At 36.2% G+C, this 24,745-nt stretch overlaps 2 protein-coding genes across 2 annotated transcripts; one reads left to right on the forward strand and one right to left on the reverse strand.

The window, feature by feature from the left end:
* Nucleotides 1-128: 128 nt before the first annotated feature.
* LOC120344117 (uncharacterized) lies at nt 129-23,935 on the forward strand. The gene is made up of 3 exons (XM_078112686.1): nt 129-1,763; nt 13,168-13,285; nt 22,530-23,935. Exons 1-3 carry the CDS (start codon nt 448-450, stop codon nt 23,796-23,798), a joined length of 2,703 nt encoding a protein of 900 aa, XP_077968812.1. The 5' UTR covers nt 129-447; the 3' UTR covers nt 23,799-23,935.
* On the reverse strand, nt 6,384-9,458 carry LOC144422739 (uncharacterized). Its single transcript, XM_078112501.1, has one exon. It carries the CDS (start codon nt 8,736-8,738, stop codon nt 7,752-7,754), a length of 987 nt encoding a protein of 328 aa, XP_077968627.1. The 5' UTR covers nt 8,739-9,458; the 3' UTR covers nt 6,384-7,751.
* Nucleotides 23,936-24,745: the final 810 nt, after the last annotated feature.

Raw genomic sequence — 24,745 nt, forward strand, 5'->3', positions numbered from 1 at the left:
TTTAGAAGCAAGCTGACGATCGAAATTTGCACGAAAAATATAAGTTTATTAAAAATATTATTGCTTCTAATAAATTTCATGACAATTTCATGGTCAGAAGTGCATAATACTGAAATTTACCATTGTTTTTAGATTTTATTTATTTTGGAAATTGTTACCAAAGACGCATTTCCTTGCCTTAACTGCGCTGAAAACTGTTCATGTTTTTGCTCATTGACAATGATGAAAATTCTTATCGCACTGAAGAATCAAACGAATATGTGACTAACAACATTGCTGGAACTAGTCAGCCTACTAACTCTGAGGAGAATTGTGGAAAATATATTACAAGTAAAACTTTTTCACGTTGTGTAGCTGAAAAAAAAATAGAGGAAGTGGTTTTGCTAAACCACTAAACTGGAAGGGAAATCACGAACCCAGTCACTTGTCCATACCAACACCGGACCAATGCCTAATCTGAAAAGCAACAGTGGAGATGAATCATATAGTTGCAAACAATTAGGGAAGAGCTTCAAATCAAAGCGGAATTTAAACAGGCATATGCGGATTCCTCCAAGAGATAAACCCTATATTTGTAAACAATGTGGAAAATGTGTTTCACGATTATCTAATTTACGAGAGCATGAGCGAACTCACACTGGCGAAAAACCTTATGCTTGTAAACATTGTGGAAAGGATTTTTCACAATTATCTAGTTTACTTAGGCATGAGCTAAGTCATACTGGAGAGAAACCTCATATATGTAAACAATGTGGAAAGTGTTTTTCTCGATTATCTCATTTACAGAGGCATGGAAGAACTCATACTGGAGAAAAACCTTATATTTGTAATCAATGTGGAAAGTGTTTTACGCGATTATCTCATTTACAGGGGCATAAGCGAACTCATTGCGGCAAAAAACCTTGTGCCTCTAATCAATATGGGGAGAAATCACATGTTTGTGAATATTGTGGAAAGTGTTTTACGGAGTCATCTAATTTACATGTGCACAAGAGAACTCATACTGGAAAGAAACCGTTCGTTTGTAAACAATGTGGAAAGAGTTTTTCACAATTATCTATTTTACGAGCGCATGAACGAACTCATACTGGAGAGAAACCATATTCTTGTAAACAATGCGGAAAGAGTTTTTCACAATTATCTGGTTTACGAGCGCATGAACGAACTCATACTGGAGAGAAACCATATTCTTGTAAACAATGCGAAAAGTGGTTTTCATATTCATCTGCTTTATCAATACATGAGCGAACTCACACTGGGGAAAAACCTTTCATTTGTGAACAATGTGGAAAAAGTTTTACGCAATCATCTAGTTTACTTGTGCACAAAAGAACTCATACTGGAAAGAAACCTTTTGTTTGTAAACAATGTGGAAAGAGTTTTTCACAATTATCTAATTTACGAGCGCATGAACGAACTCATACTGGGGAGAAACCTCATGTTTGTAAACACTGTGGAAAGAGTTTTTCACAATTATCTGATTTACAAGCGCATGAACGAACTCATACTGGAGAGAAACCTTATGTTTGTACACAATGTGGAAAGGCTTTCTCACGATCATCCACTTTATCTGAACATGAGAGAATTCATACTGGAGAGAAACCACATATTTGTAAACAATGTGGAAAAAGTTTTTCACAATTATCTAATTTGCATGTGCATGAACGAACTCATACTGGAGAGAAACCTTATGTTTGTAAAGAATGTGGTAAGCATTTTGCACATTTATCCACTTTGCATGCCCATGAGCGAAGACATACTTGAAAGAATCCAAATTACATTGGTATGAGCAAACCTAACTGTGTAAACAATGTGTGATGCGCTTTTTAAATAGACTTCGTTTACAAAACAACATAGGCAGGAAAACAACAGTTTGTGTGGGTTCCTTACATATTGGATCGTTTGGAAGACGTTTTCCTTATATTTAATCTAATCATAATGCAGGTATAAGCTACTCATATTCTTTTGAAATTTTGATTGAATTTAAAAATAAATAGTTTAAAAAGTCAAAACTTTGGAAATGTTCTACGAGTTTTAAAATATATTCTGCCATATTCATTCGTGCGTTTGGCTTTATATTAAGAGAATAATAAATGACATTAATAGTTAATTTGAGAGAAAAGCAATATTTCAAAAGTTCAGTTTTTTGTTCTAATTTTGTTCAGTTTTTTTTAAAATAAGATCTTGAACAATTAGCCAAACACAGCAATGATAATCCAATTCGGATTTTACCAGATGATGCTAGCTTTAGTTATCAGATAAGTCGATTTCAATATATTTTTTTCGTTTGTTTTTGTATAAATTTTTGTGCGTACATGTTGTAATTTTATTTTGTAACACCATAATTCGATAACATTGGGGCGGAATTTCTCAACTTAAACTCACATATGTCAGATGACTAATTTTTTTTTTTTGAAAGTCTGAAATTAACCGATGAAATTAAATATTTTTCATTTAATGTGGACAATGTGATATTTATTGTGCTTTGAAAACTGGGAGTGTTAATGATCAAATGCTAATGACGGTAACATAATGAAGGACTGAAGACGGAAGTGTATATGGCAGTGGTTCTCGAACTTTTTTTGCTGGTTTAGTGTCTTTGAACAAGTTATTCCGCAAATGTTCATGCGATGTGCCTGTTTTAAAAAACGATTGGAACGAGGTTTTATCGCTCCCTTTTTTCCTTCTACGCGCCTCACAATTGAGGTTGGGGTAGAAAATTTTTCGCGTGGCCGTGAAGCTTATTAAAACTAAAATATTTGTTAGATATGCCCGTCTTATTTCAGATATTCACATTACATTTGTTCCATTATTTACGTTACGTCAACATATTTTCAACCTCTTTTTGAATAAAAATACTATCTGTAGCTTATTCTATAAAAGGGGCTCGGTTCAAAAAGTTTGAGAACCACTGGGCTAGAAAATTGTTTTAGTGGCTTTTGTACCGATTGGATTGGATAGAATTAGGAGTAATTAGCAGTAGGATAGGATAGGATTTACATATTTATCACGGGGGGGGGGGGGGGGGAGGAAAGCCGATAGGACGGCTTAATCATATGGCGAACAACTGCCTCTCGTCCGGTTACCAGTCAAGGTCGGTTTTGTGATTAGTTAACCAGTTATTTGTTTTCGAAAGCATGGACTTGATGGTGGAGGAAGCCGTAACCGACCAGCGGTTACGTGAACCACCCTACGGCGACAAGGAGTCCAGCAATCCTCTCGCACATGATCATTCCCGCATGGAAATCGAACCTGCGATCCCACGAAGGGTAATCAGAGAGCGTATTCCTAACGCTTAGCACGATGCGCCATACCGCCGAGCAATTCAAAATCGGCTTCATTTATATATTTATTCTGGTGATCTCTCTATAAATCCTGGTTGGATACTAATATGTGGTTCAAATTTTCAGTTGTCAGAAGTTTATTTTTTTTGGTGGGCGGGCACGTACATTGTTCGCTTTTTAACTTAATTTTGAGTTATGCCCGTCTCCCAGGTAACTCTGCATTTTGTTTTGTCCGTTTACCTTTTGTTTTGTCAGAGAACCAAAATAAATGATTGGTTGATTATGACATAATATAATTATACCGTGACGATCATCTTTACTACAACGACAAGGCAAATGCAATAATATTACCAGCCTAATACTGCATACTCACGTCTCACAAGCTTGCCCGTTGCATGCATGCCTATGTGTAATACAAATGGTCTAGTTTCCAAAATTTCAAACCGCTCCTCGGCACACCTGAGAATCTCTTGAGACACACAGTATGAAAGGGATGGGCGAAATTTTTCAGTATAAAAGCCGCGCATGCACCAAGTCACAAATATGTGAAAGCCGCATGATTTAGGAATCAATAATATTAGAAAACTGTGAACTAAAAACAAACGTATATTAACAGTATTGCAAAGTATATATTGCGATGCCATATAAGAAGAAGTTGACTTGTGTGTTTCCATCTAATCTGAAAGTTTTGTGATATGTAGTCAATGCAGCGCAGGACGTATCGCACTGTTACTGAGACTAACCGCAATAAAGCTACAACAAACCGCCAACGCAGCAACAAACATTTGATCATTGTGATGTAAGATTATAAATTCCACGTTGCGATTTTCTTACAGATCCTCTTAATCAAATTTGAATAATGATTATTGCCAGCGAGAAGAGCCGCGTAAAAACTGCAGCGAGCCGCAAAACTTTATCGGTGCCGCACGGTTGTGCATCGTGCTGAGCGTTGTTGGCACCTCTGGAGGGTCATTTGTCTAACTCAGGGGTGCACAACCTTTTCTCTTTAGACGGCCGCATTATGTTTTTGTAAAAAGTCTACGGCCGCCAGTGGGATCGAGATTTTTTATGAGCTTTATTTATTAATTATAGAATTGGTATTCATTGATAGATGTTATTGACTTGCGTCTAAAACGTGCATGAAATGGTAAGAGTTAAACATATATGAAAAATCAAAGTTTTTAGTGATCAGTATTTTATTGCATCGGATAATTTTAATGAATGAGAGATATTCAGATTTCATATACAGTCGGAAGGGTCGACACTTACTTCCGCTGAGAATTACTGTGATTCCGAAGTTGTTGACAACGCAACAAATATTTACTTTGCTTATTACGTTATAATTGCTGATATTATTCGTCAGCGTTTATAACTTTGCAGGCATTGGATAAATATCTTCCCGCAGATACTCCTTATCTCACATCCTTTAGCAGCAGCGTACATCAGAATTAAATGTTCTATTTCTTGCAAAATTGTGCGTTTAATCATATAAACGCGTAAGTTCCTAATCGATCATCGACAACAGGCCTTTTCAGGATTAATTAAAGAATTTATACTTTAGACAATAATTTTGCGAAGCTTTTTTCATTCAAGTCACTGATTGATTCGGTACGCTTGATGTGGTCATTTGGACCGTTAACATCGATTGTGTCTGTAAACTATATTTTTGAAAATCCCTATCCGCTCTTACACTCGTACGTTTTGTGCCTCAAAGACTTGTTTTTTTCCCGCCCTGACCTGGGTGTCCTCTGTTAAAAACTCGTCAACTAATCCTTGATCTTCGGTGACGAGACGCTTGAGATTATAATAGAGCAAATCTGCAACTTAAATTTTGGACTGAAAATAGGAGAGTAACTACTGAAACTGAAAACGATGTTATAAAATATTATCCCCATGACTTTTGTTTCGGGATCCCGCAACAACAAAAAAATAGATTACGTGAATCGCCAAAATTTAACAATTAAATTTCTGTGTTGGAAACTATATCACAATCACCGATGTTAAAAATTTATTTATGCACACATTGTACCTTCTTACCTATTCTTGAATTACTGTCAGGTATTGTGATGATAGGACCGTTTCACTACGTTTTTTAAATGTCCACAGATATATTATTACAGAAGCAATGATGCTTTCTTTATGTCTTTGGTCGCGAGTTACGTCTAACACAACTTAATCAATATAGAAAGACAATTTAATTTCTGGTATCGGTCATGGATTAAATATGTTAAGCAACATAAAAAATCACTATGCGCTGAAAAAGCCTGGCGTCATTGCGATCAGGTTTCGAACAATAGTAACTTCGTTTCATGCACGCTGAAAATAATTCTAATTTCATCTGGAATTAAAGAACCGTTTACTTTTGACGATATCCCGCTTAAGAGATATGAAAGAATATTTACAACTGTTACTTTTTTATGATACTGATAATTCATTTCCATTTCAGACATAAGTACTGCTACGATTTTCCGTAACAGTCAACCAACATAAAACAAATTGTTTTGCAGTAACACAAACTGTAACACACCAGCACGGCCACAGATTTTACCTTCGATGGCCGCAGGCTGTGCACCCCTGGTCTAACTTCATATAGAAGGTTTACGAGCACGTAACTGTATCTCTCAAACACGTGCGATTCATGGAAGATCTTGTAAAAACTTTCGCTCATCCTCGATATCTTACACACGATCGTCGCTGAAGAAAACCACGTCTAATCACTCGCAATCGTCAGGATAGAATTCAATTTACATATTTATCCCGGGGAGTGAGTGGGAAGTCGATAAAGCGGCTTAATCATATGGCGAATCACGGCCTCTCACGAGGAGTCCAGCCATTCTCCCGACTCTCTCACATAACCACCCACGCATTTCTCGTAATACATTGAATTGTAATAAATATTGGTGAATGGATCCCTGATTACTCTGCGTGGGTTCGCAGGTTCGAATCCCACTGAGATTAATTGATGTTTAAAAAAATGATAGACTCCGACGACTGGACCACTGCATGCAAGTCCAAGGACGCGTGATCGTCAACTGTAGAGGAGACACAGATTTTTTGACATGATTTAGTTCAGAAAATAAAATGTTAAAGATGGTGGTCACAGAAGCGTTATTTATTTTTCAATACTTCATTAGTAGATGAGTTACACTTGTTTCACAAAAATGGGGTAAAAAAATATATAAATTTTGCCCATCTGACAGTCGAACGAGATAAAGAACTACATTGAGAATTGTTGAGATGTCATATTTGATTCAGTGAATGATAATCGAGTTAATTTTCGTGTTTCTTGTTGCGAAAAACCCAATATTCAGAAGTGTCAGATTTAGGCACACAAAGGTTCAATATCATAATCTTTTATTGTGAAGAAAAAAACTATTGACGGCAAATATAATGTAATATTTATTAGTAAATTGAGGGCGGACTAACAATGCATTTAGAGAAGCGTATTGAGAAAAAGTTCAAGAATCACTGTCCTAGCAGGGTAAATAAATCGGATTCAATACCCTTCGCCCAATATGTGAGAAATAATGCCCAATAAAACAATTATTACTTTCACTTATTTTCTAATGTAAATTAAAACACAGAAAATGTTATAATACTTAATCACATTCCAACAATAATCACGATGTTACTCAAAATATAGACAGGTCCAGCTGTTTGATGCACGAATGCGCGTAGCTGATATTATGTACATAAATGCCAAAATTATCATCATAAGAAAACTACGTGGATCATTTAAAAAAAAATTTTAATTCAATTTTACTTTTTGAAAACAATAAAAGTAAATTTTAAAATCATTGCGATTCAATTATTTTTATCCTTGGGTAGGATTTCTTTTCTACATTATTCATGCTTCTAGAGTTTTTTGCGTGTGTGAATCAGCAAATGTTTTTCTAACGATTCTTTCCACATTGTTTACAAACATAAAGCCTCTCTGCAGTATGATGAGTTCGCTCATGCCTGTGTGAACTGGATACATGAGAAAATTCCCTTTACACACATAAGGTTTCTCACCTTTATGAGTGCGCGCCCTTACCACGTTGTTTACAAATATAAAGTTTTTCTCCAGTATGATGACTTCGCTCATGCCTATGTAAATCGGTTGAATTCAAAAATTTCTCTCATGAACATATAAATTAGATGATTGCGAAAACCCTTTACCACATTTATTACAAACATATGGCTTCTCCCCAGTATGAGTTCGCTCATGCGCTTTCAGTGTAGATAATTGCGAAAAACCCTTTCCATATTGTTTACAAACATAAGGTTCCTCCAGTATGAATTAGCTCATGAGCAGACATATGAGATAGTCGCGGAAATTTTCTTCCACGTTGTTTACAAACATAAGAAATCTCTATAGTATCATGAGATTCATTAGTTCGCTCATGCCTAAGTAAACTCGATACATGCGAAAATTCACTACCACATTGTTTACAAACATAAGGCCTCTCTCCAGTATGAGTTTGCTCATGCACTTGTAAATTGAATAATCGCAAAAAAAAACTTTCCACACTGTTGACAAAAATAAGGTTTCTCTCTAGTCCAATGAGTTCGCTCATGTCTATGTAAACTCGATACATGAGGAAATTTACTCCCACATTCTTTACAAACATAAGGCTTTTCTCCGGTATGAATTCGCTCATGGACATGTAAATTAAATATGTGCAAAAAACGTTTACCACAGTGTTCACAAACATAAGGTTCCTCTTCCGAATGTGTTCGCTCATGCACGTGCAAACCAGTTGATTGCGAAAAGTTCTTGCCGCATTGTTTACAAACATAAAGCTTCTTTCCAGTGTGAGTTCGCTCGCGCCTATGTAAATCAGATATGTTTGAGAATCTTTTACCACATTGTTCACAAACACAAGGCTTTTCTCCAGTATGAATTCGCTCATGAACATTTAAAGTAGATGATAGCGGAAATGCTTTACCACATTGTTTACAAATATAAGGCCTCTCTCCAGTATGAATTCGCACATGCGTTTGTAAAGTAGATGAATACGAAAAAGCCTTCCCATAATCTTTACAAATATAGGGTTTCTTTTCAGTATGAGTTCGTTCATGCACACATAAGTTAAATAAATTCAATAAATCCTTTCCACCTGGTCTACAAAGATGAGATTTATACTCACAATGGGTTTCTACATTTGACCGAGCTTTTGTGTTGGTGTGAACAAGTGACTGATTTTGCAACTTTCCGTCCAGAAGAGAGGTTACTTTTATTTCATGACAATTACGTGGTTTGTCAGTTTTATCAATCGAATCAGTTTGTATACAGCGTGGATGAACTTTAGATTTCTCTTCGCCGCAAGTTTGTTGAATATATTTATTTGTTATTTCATTCCCACAATGCTCATAATAGTCGGTAGGATGAATTGTTCCCACGTTGCTCTTAGCTGCATATTCGCTCAAATCTCGAGCTCCATCATTTTTATCATGAATGTGCAAAAACATATGCTTTTCCAAGCCGGGTCCTCATGAAAAGTTTTTATCACAGATGAGGCAAGGAAATACGTCTTTGATGGTTTCTTTCATTTCTAATTAAGTTTCCATAATGCAGAATATCTAAATATGAATAATAAATGTTGGCATTTTGCATCATTGAGCATTGTAATAGAATAAAATAAACAATGTTAACATATTTGTGATTGACATAATACGCTGGGAAAATTTCATATCTTCGATGAAAAGCTATGGTCTTCAGTGTCATACAAATCTACCAAACGTACAATGATGGTCATATTTTTTGAGACTTAGACCGCGCGCAAATGTGTTCATGTAACTAAAAAGTAAAGTGAAGCGTCGTTATGCGTCTACCGTACGTGCCGATGACCAATTAAACAAACGAGGATATCGGTCGGAGACCGAAGACCTATCGATCGCCCCCCAAAAAAAAAAATGATTAATTAATTGATAACTTGCTAATTATAAAAAAAGAAAAAAAAATATTAATCAATTGATAACTCGATAATTCATCCAAAATCAATAGGCTTCTGGTCCGAGATATGATGAATGCACATGCAAAATTTGGAGCAGATTCAACCTCGCCTTCGTGAGATATCGCGTTCATCTAACAGACAAACGAACAGACACACCTATCAACAGACCATAATACCTATCAACATACTTCATGCGATCAAGATCGATCGATATGTATACCGGACAAGCCAAACAAAGTACAAGTAACAGCGCACGCATATCGAGTTGTTAATTTATTAATCAATATGTGGGTGCCCCTAGGGCACGGCGTTGTAAAGCCGTCGTTCTCAAAAAATAGTCTAATTGCAGTTTTTTTTTAACTTTTGTTTTGTTTCAACTATAATGTTAGCGCTTTTAAGTTCAAGGCACGTTTACGAAGTCGAAAGATTGAGTGAATTGGTATATAATTGACACCATATTGTCAAATGCAAATAAGCTATAATCACCTTACCCTTATTTCGTTTTTTTTTGGCGTAATCAGTATTATGGTGCCCCGAGGGCATGGCGCCCCAATGACGTCTAATTACAAGTCTTACACCTTTTGTTTCGTCTCAATGATTGTGTTTGCATCAATTTAAAAATAATTCTAAGTCCAAATCATGCTTGTGATGTCGAAATATTAACTAAACTCGATAATATTAACTGCAATTGGCAATTTCTGCTCTGTATGTTTAAACCTATTTTAGGTCAGTGAGCAAAATTATCTTGTCCTACATATTATCTTATTTTTTTAAAAAACAAAATAAATACAACAATGTATTGCACGGTATTATCAGCAAAATTATTACCGATTCTTACAGTAGCGTGCATGTGGGTATAATTTCCTTAGAATTTTCCCAATCTTCTGTGTGTTTGTCGTTTGTGTTTTGTGTATATTTTTTTGCGGGAAAATCTGAATATACTTATAGAAACTCAACAGTGTCTGCAGAATAATGAATATGTAAGTCGTATCACGTCCAATCAAAGCGACAGGGCGGATAACTCGACTACCTAAACTGTGTTGGCGAGTTGTTTGTCAACTTAAAAACGTCCATCCGCAAATTGATGCTTGAACGGCTGCTTAGATTACAATTGTTAAATCATCGTTAGGTTATGGGTAATGATAAGCCATTGTTAGGGAACAAAAACTGAATAAATATCAAAGAAAGTCGATACTTGAAAGAAAACCCTTTTCAAATATTATATATATATATATACGCGAATGTAACAAACTTTCAGGCTGTTTTAAAAGTATACAACAGTCCGAAAGTTTATTACATTCGCGTAACTACCTAACCCTAAGTATAGGCGCGGCGGTGTGGCTCAACGGGCTAAGCGTTAGGAATACGCTCGCCACCGCACCTCTAATTACTCTGCGTGGGTTCGCAGGTTCGAATCCCATGCAGGGATGGTTATGTGCGAGAGGATTGCTGGACTCCTCGCCGTCGTTGGGTGGTTCACGTAACCGCTGGTCGGTTACGGCTTCCTCCACCACCAAGTCCATGCTTCCGAAAACAAACAATACAGTAAAACTAATCCCATACCCGACTTGGAATGGTAACCGGACGAGAGGCCGTGGTTCGTCATATGGATAAGCCGTCTTATCGGCTTTCCTCTCCCCCGGGATAAATATGTAAATCCTAAATCTATCTATTTTTGTGTGTGTTTATTTTTGAACCAAGCCTTGTTTAACAAGATTTGTGTTTTTTGGTATGAATGCGTGTTGGTGAGCGGGCACATTATACTCATCATGTTTTAAATTTTTTTTAAATGTTTTGTTCGCTCTCCAGAATTCTCCATTTTTAATCTGTTTGTATTGTCGGATTGTGGAGTTTTCGAAATAAACTATCTACATATATATGCCATATGTAAATTTTCCGCGTAGGATAAATTTTGTATAATAAATTATTCTACAGTTGCTTTAGCGACCAGAAATACGACTGCTTTTTGTCTTTGTCTACATAAGTTAGATTGCTCTGCCGTTCCGGATTCAGGGAGTTTGAATATGAAAACAGCTTTCCAAATACCCTAACATTCATTTATGCTCTGGTCTTGTCTATAGAACCGAAGAAAAGATAACTCTTTCAAATATTATATAAAGGAAGTTTCTAGATTATTGAAACTGTTAGTGAGGAAATAGTAGTAGTGATCACAAAATTCAGGACTTAAGGTAAAGTACATGGTAGCCTTTGATTAGAGTGACTCTAACAATACCGGTACAGTATCTGTGATCCAGTTGCTTTCATTCATGAATATGTGATAATCGCATGGTTTTTCAAACTTGTGATCGTGCTTCTTAGTTGAATTTTAATCATAGGCTTTTCACCAGAAAGCTCAGCTTCTCATTGAGCGGCAAGCAGCTCATTCACAATTTGTATAAGGAGATTACAAATTTTCCTAGTCTCATAGACATCACATAGTCATAGATTTAACTGCTTTTTACTGCACTAAATTTTATGACAATTTTTTGGATATTCTGCATCATGAAATAAGCTAATCACAAATGTGAATTATTTGTATCTTAAGCAATATTCAGTGATTGTGAATTGTGATTATTTTTAGATAAGGAAAATTCTATCTAAATCCTGGAATCCGCTGAAAATACATTTCCCTGTGTTATCTGTGATGAAAATTTTTCATCTGGGTCCAGTTTGGAAAAGCATATGTTTTTGTACAATCACGATGAAAATGATTATGGATCTGGAGATTTAAACAAATATGTAACAAGCAACATTGTGGAAACTCTTCGGCCTAAATAAACGATCATCTAGTTTACAAGATCATATACTAACTCATACTAAAGAGAAACATCATGCTTGCAAACAATGTGGAAAGGGTTTTTCACGACTATCTAGTTTGCAGAGGTATGAGCCAGTCTGGATTTCATGGCTTTTTTGAACGAGAAATCGGGCGTGCAATCAGAAATTCCCGCGTGCAAATAAGAATTCCTGGCGTGCAATTATAGCTCACGACGTGCAAAACAACTGCGCTCGCGTGCAACTGACTTTGACATCAGATACCTCTCAATACATCCACGTAAAATTACCGGTATCGGAAAAAAATACGTTGAATCAGAGAAAAAAATGGACTTTTGACCTTTGACCCCAAACATTATTTCTACAGTTTGTCGATAATTTTGAGAGTGTTTGTGCGACTTTGGATACAGGTACTGTTCAGTACATCCGCGTAAAATTATTGGATAAAAAATACGTTCAGTACATCCGCGTAAAATTATTGGATAAAAAATACGTTGAACCAGAGCAAAATGGACATACTTTGTCATTAATTTTGGTAGTGTTTTTACGTAGAATTAATGGATAAAAAATACGTCAAATTAGAGCAAAATGGACGTTTGACCTTTGACCCCAAACATTATTTTCATACTTTGTCACTAATTTTGGGAGTGTTTGAGCAACTTTAGATACTGGTACTGTTCAGTACATTCGTGTAAAATTATTGTATGAAAAATACGCTGAATCAGAGCCGTACTTGGCCATTGGTGCGGAGGCGATCTTTTCGTCAATAACTATTCTCACGGGATTCCTATCATTCAACACGATATGGACCTTTCCCCGAGCATCGACTTCCTTGTTTACTTCGTGACATTGGCCAATCAGCAAGATGCAAAAAAGGACGTAACAATGAGAGGAATTTTTCACGGGTCAAAGGTCGGAGAAAGGTCCATGGTCTTTTTTGCTTCGCAATATTTCGACCAGACCAAATCTTGCAAGCTGGTATTTGTCAACAATTGTGGAGTTATAATATTTTGGCATCTTTATATTACTGGATTATTGATTTTAAAACCATTTAAACCGATTTACATTGGTGAGCAATTGCAAATTTTCGGCGTGCAAAATTGATTTCGCTCGCGTGCATTTTTGCGGAGCGCTAGCGCCCTCGGGCGTGCACCTGCCATGGAATCCAGTCTGGGGTATGAGCGCATTCATACAGGGAATAAACCGTATATTTGTAAACAATGCGATAGAGCTTTCTCGGATAAATCCAATTTACGTATACATGAGGGAACTCATACCGAGGACAAAGTTTAGTTGTGTTATCAACGGGTTTTCAATGAAAATCATTTATACTAACGTTTCAGGCATTCTGTCTACCTTTTGATAACTATATCTCCTAATTAATATGTTGTTGAATGTATTTACGGTGTAGCCGTCTGCCGATCACGATGTGATGGTATTTGACATTAAAGTACCATGCTGTTAATTGTCTCTGATCTTTCAAAAAGCTGATAAGGCCCAACGTCAGAGCGTGTTTTCAACCACTGTACTTCAGAGAGAGGTCACCGACTGGTCACAAATTTGGGTAACATTTAGTGATTTATGACCCTGAAGTTTTGCCGTTTCTGGTTGAGAAAAGGCAAGACAATGACAGCAGTTAACCATGTAGAGCTGTTCTCATCACTTTTAATTCACTGTTTTTCCGGATATTTGAGATAATGAATTGATTAAGATTCTTTCTACTTCTACTAACGCTATATTTCGTTGGATTGGGCATGCTTCTACCGAAACAAGCATGATCTGATTCTAATAGACTTTGCTAAATGAAATTCAAACTTAAAATTAATATATGTGAGAATTATTACTCAGTTAAGCATAAAATAAAGATTATTATTTTTTTGATGTTTTCTATGTCAATGCATAATACGCACCCCCTTATTTTGAACTCCAAGATTGGCCTCAAAGGTGCGTATTATACGTGGAGAAATACGATAATCCCAACTATTGTTTAACAGCGTATTATTTTCCACACTGGGTAAGGTGGATTTTGAGAGTTTGATCAGAGCAAAATCCCTAGCAATCAGTCAGAAGTCCTCAGACCAGTGCAGATTTCACAGATGAATGTTGTATTCAACCCACTTTTGGAGTTGGCAGGATCAAAAACCAGTGCAGATTTCACAGATAATCTTGCATTCAACCCACTTTCCAAGTTGGCAGGAAAACAAACTCAGATTCGGTAGCTTTTGTCGAAGCCTGGTTGGGATATAATATGCATATTTTTCCCCGAGGGAGAGGGAAGCCGATAATATGACTTCATCGTATGGCGTTCCACTGTGTTTTCCCCGATTACCAGTCAGTTGTTTGGTTTCAGATGAACTAATCGAAGGTAGAGGAAGCCATAGCCGGCCAATGTTTATGTGAACTACCCAATGGCGGTGGGGAGTCTTATTTGCTCCATGGGACTCAAACCTGCGAACCCACGCAAGGCAATCGGAGGTGTGGTGACAAGCGTATTCCTACCTTTGGGTTGATATAAGTATTCTATTCACCTGTTATGAAATTATGTCTGCAAATTCACGCTATCAAATTTTAAATTCACCTTTTTGATTTAAAGCATTACGTGTGTATGTTTATTTGGCTCAAAAGTTGACATAGGATAGGATTTACATATTTATCCCGGGGGAGAGGAAGGCCGATTTGGCGGCTCAATCATATGGCGAACCACGGCATCTCGTCCGGTTACCATTCCATGTCGGTTTTGTGATTAGTTAGGTATTTGTTTTTCCGAAGCATGGACTTGATGGTTGAGGGAGCCGTGATCGACCAGCGGTTATGTGAACCACCCAACGGCGGCGAGGAGTCCTGCAATCCTCTTGCACATAACCATCCCGCATGGGATTCGAACCTGCTATTTACTTTAAACGTGTCCATATATTTGAGCATAGCTCTCTTGTTCATTATGGACTGCCAACACCAACAGGGATAAAATAAAACACTGGTTCATTAATGAACCAGGTATATGTGTAATGTGTGAAGATAATATTGAGGAAACTGTATGTCATTTATTTTTAGAGTGTGAGTCGACCATAGATTTTTGGCAATGGTGTTGCATAGAAAATAATAGGAATACTATTTTAGCAAATTATTCGGAGTGCAAATCCAAATTAATTACTATAATATGCGGAAAATCAACAATATGGGAATATCGAAATTCAGCAAAATATGATGAAATAGTTAAGTAAAAGTAGTATGCATTTAATATTCAAATGTAAACTGATAGGAATTATAAATTTATTAAAAGCAAGTGAAAGAGATGATTTATTATTATATGAACACATGGATGATCTCATACATAGATCAATCATGATGTGACGTTTTCTATGCAACATCAACTTAAATGCAGAATATATGAAAAGATTTGAATGTCTGAATTTTGGTCATACATAGGTAGTATATAGAAAAGTGCCAAAAACCCACTTTGGTTGTTTTCTGTCCAATTTTTCTTATTTCAATGCAAAGTTAACTAATTCTATTAATTAATGATAGATATATAAAATGTGCACGAATTGGATGATGACTGTATGATAATATGGATTAACGTATTTTCAATGGACATACATTAGATAATATACGATACGAAATTCTGGTAATGGTAATTTATATTTTAAATGTCACATATTAATTGTTACTCAGATTATTTGAACTTGTGGGGAATGTGTTTGAAATTATAAAACTGTTTACCGTAATTGAAAAAAAAATAATAACTACTACTAATTCGACACTAAAATCTCTATACGAAAATTCCGTTTGGCATTGGAATTTATTTGGCAAAAAAAAAAGATTTGAGTCAACATATGAGGAAATTACTTACAATTTAAATTACGATGAATACTGCCATGACAATTCACATTGATAAATTATACAAGTTGGAAGGCAGAAAGGGGTCAATCAGAATGTTTAGATGTATTAGTTGGCACCGAAAAGCAGTGCAATATCGGTACCGGTATTACCGTACTGTATTAAATGTACCGGTACTGTAAGTTACCTGCGGTGTGATTTTTAGCTCGTTGTGTTAAACATTTCTTGCTTGATCAGTAACTTTAAATGGAATATCATCAGTCAAGCAAAATATGTGCCACAGGCTTTTTTGCAGGACATACTGATCATGATTCAATAGTGTTTTCCAGTTTGTGGAAACAATAATGGCCGATTGGCTGTTACATAGTTTCTGACCTTTCATGAGTAGAAGTTCATTCATGAGTAGAAATAGATTATAGTGAGATAATACACTCATCTAAAAATAATAAAGTTGGGTCATGCAATATATCAGTTCTGTGATTTCAAGAATACGCTTTACGCTGAGACAACATCACTGAGACAGTCTGGGTCTCAATATCGGCAATGCGCAATAACTTGTCTACAGTTAGACACTTTGACAGTACCGTACCGGTGCATAGAATGTTAGATGATGGCGGTACGGTTACCAGTAAGCTGTCTTGCTGGTGGTTATTTAATGCGCTTGCAAACATTCTATTTTAAGACACCGGTAAATAGCAAATATAGGATTTTCATATTTATCCTTGGGGATAGATATTATGATCAGGGATGGCCAATTTGAATAAAGTATTCGAATATCTCGTTATTCGAATATCTGAATTAGCGTTCATAAGAATATCGGATATTTCTGTGACGCCGCTGCTTTCAAGACGTTTCCGTTGAGTGAAAACATTCTCGATAGGAACTTGCGTGCGATTGCTTTATCAGCGGACGTGTTATTTAGGCCATAAACGCCTTTACGATTGTGTTATTTTTTTTAAAACACAAATTTTCCACAAATTTGTTCCACGATAACAATGATTTTATTTTTGTACTCGCACAGAATTGTGAATACGGAGAGTACGTTCATCGGCGGCGAGTTTCTAAATAAAACGCAAATTTTTTTATTGAAAAGCGGCAATTTAAAATATGGAAAATAAAACCGTAAACAAAATATGTTTTATTGAAGCCCGGGACAGTTTAAAAAACGCTTATTTAGGCAGTGAAAATCGCAAATTTTCCACATTATGTTTGGTCCGCCTTTAGAAACATTTGCCTGATTATCCATTACCTTAATTAAATTGCTGTCGAAAATTTTTGTGTTAACATTATACAAGGTTTTTTACCGGGTTGTGAGAGTGTGTATAATATAATCAATCTAAAGTATATTCAATCAATTTTTATTGTGCTGAAATAAATTTTACTCTGAGATTTTACGGCAGATTTATGGATTTTTGGATGGAACGGTTTTATCTCAAAAAAAAATCGGAGTGGCGGCATTTCGATTGAGAGGAGTCAGTTTTACACATCTCAAATTTGCCGAATTTGCAAAATACGGATCAAAACAATATATAATCGGGCAGTTTACCACACATTTTTATTTTTATGTCCGCGGATTGCCTTGGCATATTAGAGTGGTGAGGATTTTGTTTTGTCGACGCAACCGCAGGTTAAATTGAAAACAATTAAATTAATAAAGCAAGACATTTTAAATTTGCCCTTATGTCACTTTGCACAACAGAAAAATATATATTCGTTGAAAAAGTCGGCTCTTTTAACAGGTGGAGCAATCGCGGCGATGAATATGTTTTATTAATTTACCGCTAAACTTTATATGTATATTTATTGTATGAAATGAAGTTGTACTTTGCATGATTTTATTCCATTTATTGAGATTTTTCTAATGGCGATAACGAGTTGATAAAAGATTGCATAAAAATACGTATTAACGCCGTGGACCAAATAGTAATGTAATAGAAGCAACCGCGAGTTACGTTGGACACATTAAATTAATATATAAAGATATTCTAGAATCTCGTAGTTGTCATGGATTGAATAATTTACTTGACAGGATGATCATTATTCGCTGAAAAGACGGCTCTTTTAAGGACGGTGGAATCGCGGTGGACGTTACAGGCAGCAATGGGAATTTCCGATTTTAAAAATTCTGGCTGCGCGCCTGGCAGTGGTGGTCATCTATCCTCTAACTCATAGGTTCTCAAAGTGCTCCGTACGAAGCCCCAGGGCTCCGTGAGAGAAGCCTAGGGGCTCCGCGAGCTATTTGATTACTTTTCAAAAGACCGACTTGGCTAATTTTGTAACTGTCCAAATAAGCAATAACAGCTTTAATAAAATTTGACAACAGTATAGCCTCGAAATATGGCAAAGAGGCGGAATTCAAAAATGACATTATTTATAAGCAGGTGCGCAGCCAGGATTCTTAAGAAGAAGGGGGGATCAAAGTTGGAATCGGAAATGTTCGCGCAACATTCTTCGAGAATAACCCTTTCCGTGCGGTGGGCACGTATACGTACCCACGACAAAAGTCGCTAGATTGCGGCGGGTACGTTGATGAACTCCACTGTTTTATTTAGCAATCGGTCGCAAACTGTTGGTCTAGTTTTTCCGGGTTTTAGTTTATTGATAAGAAGTCTTCTTCGAGATTAACATAAGCGACGGTAAATCTCGCTTTCGTTTACGACGGGAATTTTATTTGCGGCGGAACGAGGGAGTGTTTTTGAAATTTATGCAAATTTCGGTGTTTTTTGGGTGGTAATAGAAGACATATTATCCCTTCCATCTACCAAAGTATTGTTTCTTGAGTTGGATCACGAAATTGCTACAGCAATATTATGCTATTGTTTGCCAACCACAAAGCGGTAACAGTAAAGGATTTAGCGAATATTTCTATCTTTTATCACGGTTTGAAGTTTCAACTCCCAAGAAAAAAATGCCCTTTTTTCTATCCGGTTTGTGACTCAGACCACCACTTTTAAAAATCTTTTTTTCTTAATCGCCAATTGCAAGCTCTTTAAATAAGCTTTCCAACGAGCCGTCAGTGGGCAGCAGAGGATCATTAGTTTTCGTTAGTCGATCGATTAGTTGTGGGGGTACAAATGCATAAAATCAGCGTAGCAAATACGATTATTTAACAAAAAATAAAAATCGCATGGAAAGGGTTAAGAAAAAAACTATTTCAGTGGATAACGAGATTTCTGTTGCGTAAAATATTCAATCCATGACTGATGCGAGCATTTAAAATGTTCTGTCATAATAATTTAATTGTGCCCATCGTTACTCACGTTTGATTCAAGATTACCATGAGGATTACTTAAATAAAAAATTACTATTCTAAAATAACATAAAATATGTGATAAACTGCCAACTATAAATAAATTGGAATCGTATTTTTGCATCTTGTGATTTGTCAAACTTGATTTGTTCCTTCGCACTCGAGATTATTTTTAAGCAAGATATCGTCGTTACAAAAATCCCGAGGTCGACGTTAAAACTCAATGAGTTCAATATACAATTGTGCAATCCATGAGCGATGCGGGCATATTTAAAATGACTTGTTTATTGGGTTAATTGTGTTCAATGTAACCTGCGGTTGTGTGACTCACAATGAAATACCATTACTTCTCAAATTACCATGGCAATCCGCGGATATGAAATGAGAAACGTTCACTTGTGGACTACCGTATATCCTGAACAATGCTGTTATAATGAGGGCAACAAAATCATATTGCCCACAAAAGAACATATTTATATACCTACTACCGGTGCCAAAAGTTTGATAAGATATTTGTGCCCGTCCCGATCAAATCATAATCGTAATAATGACTGATTGCATGGCAGTGTTGTAGATTATAGCGATTTAGCGAAATCGACAAATTTGAGCTGTTCTTGCAACACTGACTCCACCCTCTCGCAGGTCTACCACTCAGGTTCTTTGCAAGATATCACCGATTAAAAAATCACAAGGTCTGGGCAAAATACGAACGATTGTAATTTATGTTATTGCATGCGGCTCCGTTGGTAGTTTCAGAATGGATAAAAGGTACCGTATATGATCGCAAATAGGCCGAGTTTAAAACTCAAAAAAAAAAAAGTTGCCAAACTAAGGGACCGTCCTATCTGCGCATAACTCAGATTGCACCAAAAAATCAGCTCATTCGCGCATCTGAATTTGATCACGCAACGAGATAATATTATGCTGACTTGCCGCACACACACGATCGCTTGTGAAGGTGGATTGTCTTATCATACAGCTGATAGCTTGTACAGTCTGTGATTGGTTTGTTTTCGCTCGCTTGTGCAGGTGTGATTGTCTTATCATACAGCTGATCGCTTGTTCAGCACATGCTGCTTGTACAGTGTGTGATTGGTTGGTTGTCGCTCGCTTGTGCTTGTCTGATCCGACGTGATCGCTTGTACAGTCTGTGATTGGTTGTCACACACTTGATCGCTTTCACTTGCGTGTTTGCGCTATTAAATAGTCTTGTCATTTATCGTTCAGTCCAGTTTTAAATTTGAATTTTGTTTCTTTTACATAACAGCAACAGTGTCGATTTAAGGCCAGTTGTTTCGTGGTGAAAACGTAATTATTTGGTGCGCTATCGCTCGTAGAGGCAATTAACGGCGTGCGACTTTTAATAACTTTACAATATGTTATCCGTTAAGGGGCGGTGATAAGGACTCTTATCGAAATTAACCGCGTTGTGGACGATCAAAGGAAATTCTTTTATGCTGACTCAGGGACTCTCTTAAACTCCCGACAACAATCCCTTCCACTAATACAAATCACGACGCATGAAAAGCAATATAGACTTTATTAACATGAATTTACAAGTGAGAGTTACGAATAAAAATCTACGGCCGTCTCTAACAAACAGAAATGATGAACTTGAGAAATATTTGTGTTACAGCAATTCTGTTTTCTTTCTGCGCCTTTCATAAGGCGTCTGGCGTGTTAAGATTCGTAGCGATTTATGAGAATGTGTTAATACAGTGTTATTTCTTTCCTTGAAACGGACAAGGGACGAAATTAATCGCCGTTTTATGCTGATTCAGGAACTCTATTTTAAACTCCCGACACAATCACGACACACTGAAAAGCAATAAAGACTTTATTTAACATAAATTACCGGTAATAATCCACCTACGGCCCTCGCTAACACGCAGAAATGTTTGCGTTACAGTAATTTTGTTCTCTTTTACGTTTTTCTTGAGATGTCCGGCGTGTCACGATTCGTAGGACCGGCTTATGTGCGATTTTTTATAAAATTGTTGTTTTAAGGCCGTTTTTAGGGAGTCGTCCTATTCTCGATATAGGCGTAATTTCGGGAAAATACGGTACATCGCGCGCACAATTGTGACTGCGTATCGATTTCAGTTACCACGATGAATAACCAAAGAAAACCTAACATAACACCAAATATTGTCATTTACTCGTACAATGTCTAAAAAAGCGTTTTAAATCTGTCGTGAGTCCGCTGAAACAAAACTTATAGTGTTATCTTCCGTTTTGAGTTTTAGTTTCAATATTTCATAATGGCGCTTTTCAATCAAGAAATTTGAGTTGCAGATTCAACTCTTTATTAATTATTTTTAGCATCTCGTCGCCGATGACTATAATATATATATTATCATGCTTTTTACATTGAATTCATAATTCCCCACGAGAACAAAAAAGCAATTATTGTCGTCATTGTGGAACAATACATGTATATGCCGGATGAAATTTTTGATTTAGGGAGAATAAACACCGACGTAAAGATGTTTAAGGTTTGACGTTTCATGCTGACGAAAACAGTCGGCAATTGTTGTAACAAAATGCAATCACGCAGCGACCTTTTAGGTCTTACAAAAATACCAAAAGGAAAAAGATTCGACCCCTAATTTATTAATATGTTTGACAAGTGTCAAATTTACAGCCTTAATATATATAATTTATCTCTGAAATTTAGATTTATTTATGACTTGTATTAACCATATTAATAAGAAAGGTTTAGCATTTAAATTAAGTAAAGTACTTTTAACTTACTCAGGAATATTAATCGGGAAGTAACAATTTTAAAATTTATTTTAGGGCTCCTTGAATAATAGTCAACCTCTTCATGGGCTCCGCAACACCAAAAGTTTGAGAACCCCTGCTCTAACTTATTGCAAATATCACAATATGCTAAGCATAATAACCACAAACTATCAATTACTTTGTATACATATACTGTTGGTTTGTGGCTTTACTCTGATATTTCTATTGAAGCTTATTTCCTATTTTACTGGGTTTTATAAACTAAAACAAAAATTGTGTTATTTTCGATTTTAGAATGTATTCGGAATAGTTTAGTATTCGGAAATGGCCATCCCTGATTATGATGTCTCAGTCACATGACCTACCCCTATCTTTTGTCCGGTTTGCGTTAGGTATTTACATGATAGCAGCACACGATTATCAAATGTGCAATGGCAAGCGTTTTTTGGATTTTTTGCAGAAAGTCTACACTGCCAAGAGCCCCCTCCAAGAGTGTAAATATAATATGAGAGTGTAATATAATTATATCACGCTTTCAACTAAAAATACCTAGCCTGTGCTTTTGAAAAAAATTTCAGTGCAAGTAATTATTCATATTAATAAAATGCCTATTATGATAATGAATGCAAAATAATTTACCGTATTCTTCTTTTTAGACATTTTAGGATACAAAAATTACAAATTATATCAAAATCATAGTATTCAATATATTTTCCTGCCTTTTTGGTGATGAAAACTTTTCATCATTCACGATCACTTATTGATAATGGTAATTATGGGACTAAAGATTTGGATCAATATATATCTGGTAAGATTGTGGGAACTAACCAGCATTCCAGCTCCGATGAGCATTGTGGAAATGTTATTACCAGTGAAACTTCTTTACCTAGGGGTGATGAAGAGAAACTCGATGTTCACGCACAATATATAATGGGCGGTTTGGTTTGTCAAACTGAGAAATCAGAAAACTGTGGGCAGAACCAGTCACATGTTGATATTGAAATAAAACCTGATTTAAATTTACAAACCAACAGTAGACATGGACCATATGTTTGCCAAACATGTGGGAAGGAATTGAAGGGGAAACAAAATTTGAAAGTGCATATGAGAACTCATACAGGAGAGAAACCATATATTTGTAAACAATGTGGGAAGAGTTATTCGCAATCATCCCATTTGAATGTGCACAGGCGAACTCATACTGGAGAGAAACCGTATGTCTGTAAGATATGTGGAAAGGGATTTTCGCAATTATCCCATTTACGTGTACATGACCGAATTCATTCTGGAATGAAACCTTATATTTGTAAAGATTGCGGTAAATGTTTTTCCCAGTTAGCTGCTCTAAATAGGCATGAACGAAGTCATACCGGAGATAAGCCTTATGTTTGTAAACAATGTGGAAAGAATTTTACTAGACCATCCACGTTACATTCTCATGAGCGAAGTCACACTGGAGAAAAACCTTATGTTTGTAAACAGTGCGGAAGAGCTTTTCCAAGATTGAAAAGTTTATGTAGACACGAGAAAACTCATAGTGGAAATAGGCCTTTTGTTTGTAAATACTGCGCAAGGGCTTTTTCACGATTATCCACTTTACGAGATCATGAACGAACTCATACTAAAGAAAAACCTTATGCTTGTAAACAATGTGGAAAGAGTTTCACTCGTTCAAACAATTTACAAGTGCATAAGCGAATTCACACTGGGGAAAGACCTTATGTTTGTGAACAATGCGGAACACGTTTTGTAGAAAAATCTACTTTACGTAAGCATGAGCGAATTCATACTGGAGTAAAGCCGTACATTTGTAAACACTGTGGTAGAAGCTTTGCCCGATCACACACATTACGAGCGCATGAGCGAACTCATACTGGAGAGAAACCGTATATTTGTAAACAATGTGGTAGCAGCTTTACGCGATTGCCTGGATTACAAGTGCATGAGCGAACTCATACTGGAGAGTAACATGAATAATGTGAGAAGAGTACGTCAGATGAAGACAACTATTGTCCTTCCTCTCTGGAATATACATTTACCTAAACATTCACTAATGCGCATGGTTTTGCGATGTTTGTGAGCAATGTGAAAAATATTTTACGAAGGCATACCGTAAAAGCGCCTAACTTCGGACAGTTCCTAACTTCGGACAAAATTTTTGAACTGCCATATCTTGGCTAAAACGCGCCGTATATTGCTAATTTTAATTATTATAGGTTGCGCTGTTATATCTACATCTATTCTCATCTTTTTTAATGTTGCATAATTATTTTTTTGGTAAAAAAACGGAAATTTTGCCGAAAATTGACTGCCCGGCATTCAACGGCGCAGAGCGTCGCTCCTACTGAAGCTATCATCGTCAAAATACCATCATTCGGTAGAGGGCGACAACAATGTATATAATATATTTGAGTGATCGCAAGATGTCGTACGAGATTTAAATAAAACCTAAAATTCTGAATTATAAATTCCGTAAGAATATTAAGATTTCACGCAGCGTCAAAATTACGTCAACCTCACGTAGATTATTTTTCGCTCACTTCCGACACGACGTCACACTGCGTCGCGGAAATGAATTTTGACGCCAGACACAACGGAGCCAATATGACAATTTCCGTTAAGATAAAGACGGCATTCGAATGTAATATTTTTGTATTTTGTTCGGTCATGTATGAATATATGCCAAAATTACATTAATGAAAATACATGTCACACTTAATCGATGCCGTTAAAAATCGAATATATAAAACTATGATAATTCCAACGTCCATATGGCACAGTGCACTGACTTAACCATTATTTTATGATTAGTAGTCGAAATGACAGTTATTGAATACGGCCTGGGTGAATTTTATTCACTCGAAATTAAAAATAAATTTATTCTCCAACAAATAAACGGGACCTACATGTTTACA

The sequence above is a fragment of the Styela clava genome, chromosome 5 (genome assembly GCF_964204865.1).
Source record: "Styela clava chromosome 5, kaStyClav1.hap1.2, whole genome shotgun sequence".
Taxonomy (NCBI): domain Eukaryota; kingdom Metazoa; phylum Chordata; class Ascidiacea; order Stolidobranchia; family Styelidae; genus Styela; species Styela clava.